This window comes from Nesoenas mayeri, assembly GCF_963082525.1.
Source record: "Nesoenas mayeri genome assembly, chromosome: 7".
NCBI lineage: Eukaryota > Metazoa > Chordata > Aves > Columbiformes > Columbidae > Nesoenas > Nesoenas mayeri.
The window spans coordinates 9,164,408-9,178,203 of NC_137551.1; the positions used below are offsets into that span (position 1 = coordinate 9,164,408).

At 36.8% G+C, this 13,796-nt stretch overlaps 1 protein-coding gene across 1 annotated transcript in view; it reads right to left on the bottom strand.

Moving 5' to 3' along the window:
- Positions 1-1,204: 1,204 nt before the first annotated feature.
- The window catches only part of BICC1 (BicC family RNA binding protein 1), a gene marked incomplete at its 3' end in the record, with an annotated part of 99,566 nt that continues 86,974 nt past the window's right edge, over positions 1,205-13,796 (bottom strand). The window contains exons 12-21 of the mRNA XM_080348111.1: positions 13,352-13,548; positions 12,907-13,048; positions 11,641-11,797; positions 10,087-10,252; positions 8,676-8,715; positions 7,856-8,010; positions 5,534-5,690; positions 4,222-4,382; positions 2,907-3,006; positions 1,205-1,335 (exon numbers count right to left, since the gene is read on the bottom strand). Of these exons, the coding sequence (XP_080204237.1) occupies positions 1,205-1,335; positions 2,907-3,006; positions 4,222-4,382; positions 5,534-5,690; positions 7,856-8,010; positions 8,676-8,715; positions 10,087-10,252; positions 11,641-11,797; positions 12,907-13,048; positions 13,352-13,548 (1,406 nt within the window). The remainder of the gene's footprint in view (positions 1,336-2,906; positions 3,007-4,221; positions 4,383-5,533; positions 5,691-7,855; positions 8,011-8,675; positions 8,716-10,086; positions 10,253-11,640; positions 11,798-12,906; positions 13,049-13,351; positions 13,549-13,796) is intronic.

Sequence of the window (13,796 nt, forward strand, 5' to 3'; positions counted from 1 at the left end):
GCTGAACATAACTTGTTTCAGAAATAGTTCATCTCCAGAGTTTTAAACACTTCTGCAGCTGACAACTACAAATCTAGATTGAATAAAACAGATGCTATTACACCTGTTTTATGTAGGTCGCTTAATTGCTGCATGCATAGTCATGTAAGTAATATGTGTCACTTATTAAATGGCAACAGTGCTGTCTTGTCAAATTAGATTAGTTGTCTGTTTAATCAAACTGACAGCCCAGAGCTCTAGTTTGATGAATGCCTTTCATTCTCTACCATAAATCTGCAGTAGATCGGTTTAATCTGTTACATATTGTAAGTGTGTAGAATCTAAAAATAAAAGTCTGATATAAATAAGTGTCCTTTAGTGGCAGGGTACTAAAAAGAGCCCTTTGCTTTGAGACAACCATTAAAAACAGGTTTAGCATAACAGGCGGCAGTTAAATACGATGACTGCAAAGGGTTAATATTGCAAGGTCCATTTTGGTCTTTCATTGCATCTGTTACAGTGAGCAAGTATTATTGCAAGCAGCATGAGACTGCTTCCTAAGAGCAAACAGGACTGGTCCACTAACAAGTGGCTTGATTTTCAAACAATCTCTTCAGGTAACTACCAGGGAGACAGAGGGAAGGAAAAAAATCTGCATAAGAACCAGTTTCTAGTACCATTATAGTGAGATGTGACTTAATGCAGGAATACCTGACGAAAGTTTGATTAGTGCCAATACAAAAATGGATATGGAAAGAGAGAAGTAAATTTCCACAGGACAAGAAGTCAGAACATGTAAAGTGCAGAAAGACCTCAATAATTATTTTAAGCAGTACCAGAAAAATCCATCTTGATAAAAGCAAAATCTATGCTCTCTGGCATCCCAGCTCTTCATTCTTCCTTCACTCAAAGTAAAAATTCAGTGCATACATTATAGTTATAGGTAATAAAATACTAAACAAAGAACCCTAAATTATTATTATTATTATTATTATTATTGCAAATTCTGTCCAATCTACGTGAGTAAAACATAACCCACATTTGGTGTTTTGAAAGACAGACAAAATGTGTTTTCTCTGGGTTTTTTTTGGCACAGTATTGTGCAGACAAAATGCTTTGGTCCTTGACACCCAAACTCCCAAAGTGCAGAGGGTGGTGTGCAGTGAAGGCTGTCCACAGGATCGCCATGTCCATCTCTACTGCTGATTTGAGCCACAACTTACTGCTACCAGCGGCCGCTGACACTGGCAATGTCCGAGTGATACTGGCGCGGCAGTCGCCCGCTGGCTCCACCTTCCAGGAACGAGGCGCGGATGTTGGACGGGTCAAAGAGCTTCCTTCGGTTTTTATTCAGTTCTATAAACACGTTAAAATAAATCTCTCATCAGAAATTGATTTTAATATTTTGATACAAAACAAAACTACATATATATATATAAAATAAGATATTTTGGATGGAACAGTATGAACTGAAAATGCCTGCGAGGCACTCGTTCAATTTAACAGCTCAACATGACAGAAAGCCAGGTTAAGACTCGTAGAGGCTGCTTGGAATGCAGGCACCTAGTAGGTGCAATACTTATTTGGCACTGCTACAGCATGGAGCAGATAGTATTTCGCAATACGGATTTAGCTCAAATTGACATAGCTGGAACACTTTTAAAAGGTTCTGTTACAATACTCAAAGGCTGCAATCTTCCTGAAGGTACACACAGAATGTATGTCTGCAGCAAAACCACTCAATGTAAACTGAGATGACAAAATCTTATTAGCATCTTGATCATCCCTCGGTGCACAAGTCTTTAGTTTAAAATGCAACACTGAAGGAATATCTTAATAAGGACTTATAGAAAAGAACAGATGCTTACCTATCATTCAAACATGCACCCTAAGCTTATATTAGCAATTGCTCATCCAAAATGTTGCTCCTTTCTCCACTTTTCTATTAAACAAACTCCATGATCTACAAATCACTGAAAGATTACATAGAATTTCATGACTCTTATTGAAAAAGTCTATTGCATTTTTATCCTTTTTAAATTGAAAAAAAACCCCATTCACAAACAGAATAGGTAGAAGAGATGCAATTGGGAGAAAAATGATCTAGGGTTACAAATGAAGCACCTGAGGAAAACCCTCTCATACAAATTCAATGCCTGGACAATGACAACAGAGCCCTCCTATGTAATATGAAATCTCATGCTATATATTATACTTAGGAAAAAAAATAGTTAGGCATTATATACCACAACACATACTAAGAACTTGTATTTGGCCTTCCTCTTTCTGCATGCGAAGTACAAGACAACCTTTTAATTAAAGTGGGTTGGAAAAATTCCAAGTAGGAGTTATGTGTTTCTTTCACACCTATACATTTTGTAGAAAGAACTAGCCTTGGGAGAGGAGGAAAAAAAACAGGAAAAAACAAATACACATACAAGCAAAAAAAAAACAAACCAAAACCAAAGCAGACACTCTTCCCAGTAGGATGATGGCTCTGCTGATCACTAAAGTGGAGGAGAGGGAACAAAAAAGCCTGAAAACACCAGTTCTGAGTGCTGTGTCGTGCTGTTCACACTCTGCAGAGCACTAAGTCCCAGAGCTTCTAGGACCCACAGCCTGGACCATAAAACATAACTCACAATCTACTGTGAAACAAACTTTCTATGAAGCTCCAGCTTTCAAAGGACTATGCAACTGCAGTCTTATTCAGTAATGTGAAAGGTCTATAAAGCCTGGTTTTAAGCACCTTTTGATGAGGAGCAAGCCAATATGACCCCTGTAGACTAGATTCATACTTTTCAGTCTTTCCAAGATCCTTTGTCAACTATAAACATACAACTGGAGTGAGAAAGATAAAAATGATACTAAAAAAAAAAAAAAAATATATATATATATATAAACAAATTATAATCTATGTAAATTACCTGAGATGGCGAGCAGCATTTTTCTTCTGGCACCAAAAGTGGTAATTCCTAACTCTTTCAAATCTTGATCAGTAAGAGTAAGGAATGTCTGCAGATCAATCTAGAGTAAAAAGAAAAACGGAAATTATGCAAAACAAGTCTCTTGCAAAAACTATTAAACCATAAATGTGGTTCAGGATAGCTTCACAATTTTTTTTTCTACCACATTTTACAGTTACTCTGCTAACCTGTTCTTTGAGTGTAAATGGCAATCAGGGCTTTCCAATGGCTTATTCACACAGTTGCTCAATTTGCTTCTCTGTATTTCTGACAAATAAGACAAACTGAGAAGCGAGCAGTTTTAGAAAAGGATAGAGAATAATTAATCTTATTTGTTTATGAGTCTTAGGATTTAATATTTACCACAATTGCTATAATGTACTTGGGAATAGCCAGGTACATATGTCTGCAGATACTGCAGGTGTTTCAGATTACAGCAGGTTAGCAAAGGACAACTGCTCAACTACTGGTGATGCACTTGAGCTAAGGCACCAGGTATTTCACAGCATTCCAACCTATGTGCAACCATGTATGTCTGTGGGTTTTTTGCTCCCAATACAATTCAGAGAAATGTAGTGGAAAATTGTTCTGTTTTCACTCTGGCCAAATCACTTTCCTCATCACACTTAACTCCTGAGTGAAAAAACAAAACACAAAAACCCACCTGTCAAACAGAAGCCATATTTAGTGCTATATACCACAACAGCCATCTCTCCTTTTTAGCAAGTGGCTGAGACAATAGGAAAGGATTAATGGGTGGATAATACAGGTATTATGGAACAGTGGAGATAACCCCGAGGAACTGTACACAGAATTAACTGGGACACAGCTGGGTTTATTCGCTCAGATTGAGGACCTTGCCACTTTCAGACTGGTTGCAGGCAAACCCTTGCCAAATCCAGCTGTGGTCCTTCCCCTGTTACCACATGAGGAGCTGACACCCACACAAACATCTGTTTTTCTCCCTTGCACACCGAATTCTGGTGGTCTGACACATACAACTTCCCACATACAACTACAGGACAAGCTCGGGGACTCTGAGCCAGTAAATCCTGCAGGTGGCCTAACCGTAATGATGTGACACACCTAAATCTGTCACCGGAATACAGGTTTAAACTTTCTTGGATAATAACAACACATCGACAAACTAGTTTAATTCTTTGTTAAGCACAAATTAAAATTGCAGGACAAAAGAGCACTCATGTCCACGCCGGCTATCTGGAAATTGAAAGATGTATGATACGGTTTTGAAAGTGTCTTTCAAAGGAACACTGACCTCTTGCTGTTGGAATACATCTATGTATTTGCCCAAACCAAGTTTGCTGAACAGCTCGGGCAGATCGGATCCCTTGAACAGGCTGTTGAGGCTGCAGCCGTTGCTCCCCGTCAGCGAGGAGATGCAGTCCATGTAGTTACTGCTGCTGAGATAGTGCTCAGCTGGAAAGAAAGAATTGCACTTTGTAAGTCACATCACAGAAGCACAGGATTTTCCGTCATATCAACATTATATTCCATTAGATGGTTACATTAACAAAGTATTTAAATCTTTATTGGTCAGCAAAAAAACTCTCAGTGGTGTGACAAAGTGAACAGTATAAAGCAATTTTTTTTTTTTAATTAAGTTCCAGTGTTTGTTTTCTATGGAAGGATATTTGGGTAAATCTTTTAAGCAACAAAATGACATTATGTGAACTGTCACATGGATACAACTCAGGAACTCGTACTGAGGAATGAGCTGAAAGATCACATTTCTTAAGCCCTCTCCTCTTTTCACCAGTGAATATTTTGGAAGACATCATTGCACGCAAATGCAACCAGCCCCTCTTGGTCTGGATGGGGAAAAAGCCATGCTGGAGCAATTCCTGGCAAAGGAACTATCGAGTACCCACATGATTTGGCTATTATTTTAGTACAATACAGACAAAAAACCTCCTTATATTTTTATAAAAGACTAAGATTTGAAATGCACTCTCTATACAATTTTAAATTAGATTCCTAAGAGGGTTATCTTCATAAAAAAAGTTAGTTAGTATAGACCAGTATTGTCCACTGAAGCAAAATTTTCAAACATTGTTCGAAAAGTAGAGTACAAAATTTACAGCCTGTATCCATGGAAACATTTTTAAACTCACATGCTAGGCCATGCCAAACATATGGACAGCCTTATCACCATAAAGAGAATCATGTTTTAAAACTCAACATCAGCACAGGTTATGACTTCTCCACCAGTGAGCAAAGAGCCCAATAAACACCTGGCTGTGGTTGTTGCATCAATAACAGAGCAGAACAATGTAATCCGGAAATCAGCTTTTATAGCGGTCTGTTTGCAGTACACCTTGAAAAACTCCAAGACAAAGAGCTTTCAGCAAGAATGCCTGGCATTTAAAAAAATTCCTTAAAAGTTTTCCTTTTGGACCATTATTCATATATCATGCTACACAACCTTGCATATGCTTTCACTTTTCAGTTTGTAAAGAAGTTTACTTCACAGGTGTCAGTAATTCAAATACCTAGTGATATCAGGAAACATTTATATTACGATAAATATTCACTGATTTTTTAAAATCAGATCTTAAGAAATTATTAACCTGATTTATTTTGTTTCCTTTTGGGGCTGCCAATTGAGGAGACAAATTCATTATGAGCTGTGGGTCCAAGCCCGTTCCGGTCTCTCCAGTTATCAGATTCGCTGCCGCTTCCCAGGTGCTCTCGACTGTTGGACCGCGAGAGAGACATCGATGAACCCTGTAAATCACAAGAAATAAACGTGGGCAGAAAACAGAAGTTTCATTGTGACTGAGAGAAAAAAAAGCAAACGAAACCAAACAGCTTTTAATGTTTGCAAAACATTCTTTTGGCAGTTGATCAACAGTCAAATTGCAAACCGGACACAAAAAACAGCAGATGTGGTTAAAACATATGTAGTTTACAGATTTGAAGCAGAAATTATTTGAAGACCAGGCTTCAAAATAAATTGTTCAATATTTCCAAGTTTGTTACTAAAATGTTCCATAGCATCAAATTCCCACAAATTCTAGACAAAGTCTATCAGCTACATGTTCCCTTCCCCAATATGGAAGTGAACATAACAGAACATATATCTGAAGGTAAGTGGATCAAGTACACAACACAAACCATTGCAGAATTTTTGTTGTAAATTTGCAGATTTATTTTTAAAATAATTTTCATATTCCTCAGTATTACTAATTAATTCCCATCACTGTGAGTCAGAATGTTCCAAAATAAGGCAAGAGTATTCCCTGAAAGCAGCTGTTAACTATGGAATTGGGAGGAGATGTACCCAAAAAAAGACATTATTGACAGTACACACATGAACTGAAAATTGTGGAGCAAAATGAACAATTTAATTCTATACATTTACACCAAATTCTAACTGAAAAGCAAAACTTATGAGGCAGCAATCTTTTCTACTATTTAGGAAAAGGGACACCACTGAAGAAAACAGGTGAAAGTTCCTTGTTATTGGCAAAACTAGGAAGGTGTGAGGTGTGGTTAGGATGACTCAACAAATGAAAAAAAAGCAGGAATTAACTTCAGGTCTTACAGAAGAACAAGAGACAGGGCCTCTACATTATGTTAGATCATAGTGATGGCTAAGAGGCATGAAGTAAAAAAGACATCACTTGATGTTTCTGCAACATCAAATGCAAAGTAAAATACCACAGTGAAGATGAAATATGTTTGGTGAACTTGTTTTACAAATTAACCTCCCAGGCATTAGACTATAATATCACTACTACATCTGTTCAAAGACTTCAGCACATCTCTAATGCATATGTGTATGGAGGAACTGTGGCAGCACTGCTTCTGACACCACAGATGTTGAAGACTGCTAAATAGGAGGACACAAGAAATCCAGATGTTTTAGCTTCTCCAGATGTTTCCTCAATAGCTCATACCAAACAATGGAAGCAGGAATCCTAACACTGGCAAGAGCTAAGCCTGTGGTGTGCACAGACTCCAAGTGACTACAATACAGTGTTCCTGGTTAGAATTACATGGCTACTTAGCAACTTTTAGCAGCACATCTCTCCCTCTAGTTACTATCGCAAACTCATTATGTCTACCCAAACCTATTACACGTAGCTGAACGACACTATAAGTTCACACATCAAGTGGGGGACACCGAAGCATATTTCTATCATGATTCAATATTTCTTTTGCATTAAGAGACAGGTGTATTGTAGAAAAGCTGTATAAAGTCCCAGTCCTGAAGAAACATACTATTTACATTTTACATAAGTAGGACAGAAATAAAGAAAAAGGTGTCTCTGTGAAAGGCAGGGAAGATTACAACAAGGAAACATGCTAAGGAGCAACTTCAGAACATCCTTGAAAAGCAAAGAACATAAATCCCCTGCAAGATTCCCATGGTGGGACTCTGAAGAGACCTGCTGGACCTCACAGATGCCTTCTCCATGGGCCCAGTGAATAGTGCAAATAGAGAAAGCTCTTCCAGTTCTACAGCTTCATCGACAGAAGATGAGCCACAGATGCTTCCTTTTCTAACACACTGCTCCACCATGCAGTGATGCACATCATGTTGATCTGTTCTATACACACTGGTTACAACATTTCTACCACTTGTCTACAACTACTGAGACATTTGATCCCCTAAGTTATTTTAAGTTTCCTTAAATAAATATGTTTTTCAGGAGCAGACTTCTATAAAGCTAGAGTAAGATTTATAAAGCTGAAATACCTTGGTGTGTTAGGCTGAATGTATGCCAGATGCCTTAATATTTACCAAAGAAACATTTTTCACCATAAAAAAATATTTAGAACCATAAGAGGAAAGCCAAATACCTTACCTTCAAGACTTCTTTTTACAAAAGTTATAGACATTTCTCAAGAGAAATAACTGTATCATTACAGCATATTTTTTATACCTCATATGTAGTTGTCATAGATGGCTTGTATGATACATGATTTGCTCTTCTTAGTTCCTTGATAGTTTCTGCAGGCATAGATTTAGAGAACCCCAAACCACTCCATGTATTCGTTGGAGTTCTCACTTCTGTTACCACTGGTTTCTTTAACATAGCTGAAAAAGAGAGACAAATTTGTAACTCTTAACGCAGTAAAGGTACTGCAGTTATAACCCTGAAGTCATGTAACAGACTTCAACCCACGAAATGGTAAATTCTAAACATTTCCACACCCTACACAGCTTGAATCCTACCTACTCTTCCTTAAGGCAATTTACTCTGTCAGAAGATAGTTAGACCCCACAGAGCTGCAAGGAAGTCAAAAGAATAATCTGTTTCAAAAATAAGGGGTTTTGGGGTGATTTTGGTGTGAGTGTATTTGGTTTATTTTTAAATGGGGTAAAAGATATGTTTAAGTCTCTTATCAATTTTGTACTTAATTTATCCATGAAATAAGGAACAACTTATTTGACATAACAAACATCTTAATATGCATCCAAATAAAAACAAGAATTACAGCTGTGAGGTCTCTGAAAACAACACGGAACATTTGCACATGGAAATATTCACACAGAGAATATCCCATCTGAAAGTTGTTTGTCCTGTATTTTATGCTATGTTGGTATTAAGAAGTTTTTGTAACATGAAAACTAATGTACAACTGTTTCACTTATCAGCTTTAAATTTGATTAAAAAATCAAATTAAAAAACCTGAAACTTCAGAAAATTCTTTCCATCGTATACTAACAAACTTTCCAGAAGTCACTGTTTATCCACATACCTTTGGTTGCTAGTAGTTTCTTCTGTTCATAGTCAAATGCCTAAAAATTAAACATGCAGAAGACAGCTTAGTTGCCATTCTAACTAAATGTCATTCCAGTACTCAGCTCTTTGTAAAAACAAAGGTTTTGAAACTGGTCAGTGAATACATCTAGGAGAACCCTGAAGTACTGCACAGTAATTTGACAGTCCAGTTAGAGCCTGAGTTACTTAAACCATTCACTCAAACAAAGATTTTAAATAACTATCCTGTATCAATTTGAATGAGCCTGCAGCAACATTTACAAATTGTTTAGGCAGAATTACAACCTGTTTGAGCAGAATTTTTCTTAATTTTTTTTAATAAGATATTTTTTCAAGCATAGTTTCTCTTCCTTAATAATCTGTTATTAGCATTTAAAACATTCCTTAACAGTTAAATAAAGATAACATATATCTTAGACAGTAAACTAGGCACCACAGGTGTATTTACTAATCTTCTTTCAAGTTTAGTTCTTCACCACACACTCATCTTCTGAAAGGAAAAGAACTGACATTTTGAGAGAATTAAAAGAAATCTTGTATTTGTACCACCTCTGACAATGGACGATTTGAGGTTTTATTACCCCTGGTTAAATCAAGTTACATGTCTTTGAATTACAGATGAGCAAGTCTGAACATACACATAAAACTACAAACATGCAGCATATGTAGCCTGAACTGTTAAGTTCACCACTTGAAATAACCAGAGCTCTGATAAAGGCTGCAAACCACTGACCTTACCCTTCTTCCACTACTCTGTGCAGTCTAGTTACACCCACACACTGATACATCTGTACCGAAAGCTACTCAGTTACTACTGTATGAAAAACAGTCAAAGTCTCTTTGGGGAGATTTGCAATAACATGGAAGTAGTTTATAGTATAGTATGAGACTTTACTTAAGCAAGTAGGAACCATACAAGGAAAAAAGTGTGTGTGCACAGATTCCTATTTGTAAGGTAAAACCAGTGTAGTTTCTCCAGTAAATCCCTTACATATGAACCTGAAGGTATAGAAAGATTGTATTGACATTGCTTATTAAAAGTTATAAAGTGTCTTTTGTAGATATAATTGTCCTCAAAGCAAGGTTTGTTTTGCGTTGTTTTTACTCACAAATGATGCTTGTATAGACTAATATAGCCATGCAATTTATTCTGTACTTATATTTATCTTACTCAATAGAAGCATAATGGCTTTTTTGTCTTCAAGACTTTCAGTTGACAAACCACTCTTCAGTTGAAATAGTTGATGACTTTGCTGGGAAATGTTTTTGCTGAAATGGTAATGCCAAGTCAGTCTGCTAGTCAACAGTCACCTTTGCTTTTCTGTTGTAATTTCACTTTGCAGTTATCAAATTTTGCACTAGGTTTTGTTTTTTTCAGGGAAACATACCTGCATATTCACATAGGGCGGCTGCGGAGCCAGACGTGCCCTCTCTGAGTTCTGCTGGGCTGCTGCTGCTCGCTCTGCTGCCCGTTCGCTTCCAGGAGCCTTTTTATCAGCCACGGGACTTTCAGAAGCGCTTAACTCTGCCTCCGAGAGCAGCCTCTCTGCAGTGCTGCAGGAGCAAAGCCAGTGTTAACTCCAGTCGCCATCCTCACAAGCAGTGAATGTTCAACGCAATTTTCATAACTGAGCTTTACCCTGAGAAGTTTAGCAGCAAAATTCAAGAAATGCCAATACACAGATATCTCAGTGTTTATAGCAATATTTCCAAAGTCTCGGCTTTCCTTTACCTGTTTCTCCAACAGTGAAACAAAGCATGTGTTGCTGCTTCTTATATCACCCAGTATGAGGCATAGTTTACAGATTCAGATTTGAGCTGTCTGGTATCTGTAATTATCACATGCAATCCCTACATAGTGTGACTTCACACCTTTTTAGCCTCACTCAGGCCGGCAGTTCTGCAGTTCTAACAGACTGATGGTAGTAGGATAAAGGAGAGATATATGACAGAGACTAAGAAAGTTAACAAGAGTCCTACTTGCTCTTAAAGCTTCAATAATTGCAGTCGCACACAACAAAGCACCACTTAATGTAATCTTCTCTTCCTAAAAATCAGCCATATTTTATGTCTTCTCTAGAAGAGTAGAAACTCTTACTTCAGAGCAAAGCGATCATGTTTTGGATTCTGTAGACCACTCCAGAAAAATGCCCTAAGGAAACTGAGAGCACTATAACCTCAACAAAAAGAGCAAGACATACATACAACTGAGTCTGCTTAGCAGGAATTATTGGATTTCTAAATTATGAAAGCACAATTAATGAAATACATATCATAGCTTTAACAGTGTAAATAAATGAGGTAAGAGAAAATATGCATCTCAAAAGAACAATGATAAACGGTTCCCAAAAGGGACAGTGAAAACATTACTTAAATTAGATCAGACAAAACATTGCATTAAGCACAAAACCCCTGTTGCCAAGACATATTGTGATTCAAAAGAGCCTTTCCCACTGCTGGCTAATTAAAACCACAAAAAACAACCAAATAAAAAAATAGAGACAGTTGTTTAGGAACGTGCTGTTATGCCGCAATATTGTTTTTCTAAGAAAACAGCCTCAGGTACAGACAAAAGGAAAAAGGCTGTCAGTTAAGAATTGTTCTCAAAGCAATCAATAAAAACCAGGAAAGCACAAACATGTATCCTTTAGAAATAAGTAATGAAAGTTCCTCTGAAAAAAATCCCCATTCTTTTGTGGGAGAGTAAAGACATTTGTTTTTTTCAAACCAAAGAAAAATACTTACAATGTACACAAAGCATTCAAAGTTTGCAGTTATCAAACTGAGGGGTAGATTAATGCCCAACGTGATTAAAAATCAAGCCTAACTTCAATCAGTCCTCTGAGTGCCTTGTGACTGAGCCACTCCTACCTACAAAAACACGTTAAAGTATTTCCGCACGGTAACAGTTCCATTAATCTGTATTTGTAAATTTAACTTACTGTAAGTGAGAGTTTTTGGTGCCTTGCAGTAACTCAACTGTTTGTCTCTTAGCACAGGCCTGTTTGGAAGAGCTCAACATCTGCTTCAGGTCACTGGTGTTTGCTGAATGGGATGGACTTCTTGGCATGCCCACTTCTACAAAAGCATCATTGCAACCTACAAAGCCAATAAAGAGAATAGTTAAAAAAAAAAACCCTCTTATGTTCTAAGTGAACTTGGTGAAGGAATGACAATCACAGAAAAAAACCTGTCCTTTTTCCTCACAGAATTATTGTAGTCTTCACAGATAATAACTTGGTCAGAGTTAAGAAGTCAGAAATACTAGTTCAAATGAACAAAAAAGTCATTAATATTCACATATACAGTAGACACACTGTTTTCTTTAAAAAATATATAAGTAATATTAGTTAATATTAACATCTAAAGACTGATAATCAGAAGTGACTACGTACTTCGAACAAATTTTGTCTTACATCTACTTTTAATAAACCTTGCCAGGTGCTCAGATAACTTTTGCTGGAATAAAAGCTCCCCACTTAATGTTCAAATATTTTTAGAATGGTGTTTTTACAAGTCTTTATCTCAAGTGGGCAATGTACCTTTTATTCAAGTCAATTTCAAATGACCACAATCCTAAAAAAAAAAGCATCTCCCCGTTGATCAGTATTTGCAGGGGAAATGAGGCCTTTACACACATATTTGCTAAAGCCTGAAGTAGAAGTGCCTTTCCCTTCCTCCAAGAAGGATGGGAACAGTTCATCAGATCCTTTAGCTTGTAAAAGGCAGCATAAATGAAATGCTGTTACAAAACATGCAAATAAATTCTGTTTTCCAGTGTCATCTAGGTTTGATTTACATGTAATTTTCTGCAATAACCTTCTCAAAAGCATTAATTCTTTCCTTTCATTAAAAAACAAAAATACAACATTTGTTTATGCCAGCAGAGATTGCTTTAAGCAATGAAGTTAAGCTGCTGTAAAACATACTAAAATTTTCATAGGTTATTTCCCCTTTACTCTTAGGGAATAAATGAAGTGTTACAAGTGTATTTATGTTGACTTAAAGTGTTTCTATCAAAGGTAAATCTCAGATGCCACAATTTCTTTTTATTTTCTTTGACAATGGATCCAGGAGACCCAGCCACATTTTTGTTCAGCATGGCTACAAAAACGACACACAGGCAATATATTTACATTTTGTTTCATGAACTGCATGTAGACTGCAGAAACACTAGCAGACAAAAGAATAAAATGTCAAAACCTCACCTTCTGCACTATTTGACTTGGCAGCTACTTTTTCCGAGGCACCATGAGAACTTGTTTGTCTTACCGGATCACTATGATTTGCACTCAACACATTTTCTCCTAGCGATGTGGCAGACAGTGCAGCATACTTGATATTTGAGGTCTGAAACGATTGTCAAAAAAAAACCCCAAATCACTGAAGTGATTGTTATGCTCAAGGGAATATTGAAATAATTTCCCTTTTCTATTTGTGCAGGAGAACAAGAAATGCATTCCCAATATAGGAGAACAGTATGTTTGAATGTTCCATTTTTCAATCTTTAAGTCATCTTTTTGAAACCACTACTGTTCTACTTCTAAACTTAGCGGCTTTAAGAATCTACTCATATCTAGTTTTCTCTTTCAGCTTTCCTTACCAGAGGTCTGTGACAAACAGATCTCACTCTCCAGAGATAATGTTGCTTACCTTTACATGACCATTTAAAGAAGGTGAGACTTTTTTACTCTCTGACTGCATGCCATTAACATGGACTTCAACAGGAGTCAAGCCTGGTGGCGGAGACGGAGTGTTCTGACTATAACTGGGTACTCCAGACAAGAGGATACTGGTTAGTGTTGCTTGAGCCGTTGATGGTATCATTAGGTGTGGAATAGCAGAAAAACCTGTAACAAAATTCAGTCATGTTCTGATTAAGTTTCTCATTTAACTTGGTCACACGTTATAGTACTTTATATAAATCTCTATCTTTGTATAGCTTTCATATATCACTAAACAAACTTCCATTAAAACTGTATGTCCAAAATGTAATGCTTTATCTAACCATCACATTGTAGGTTAACAGTTTCATACATAAAACAGATGACAACATAATATAGATTTATGCTGTCATATATAAAGTTGTAAGTTTAAA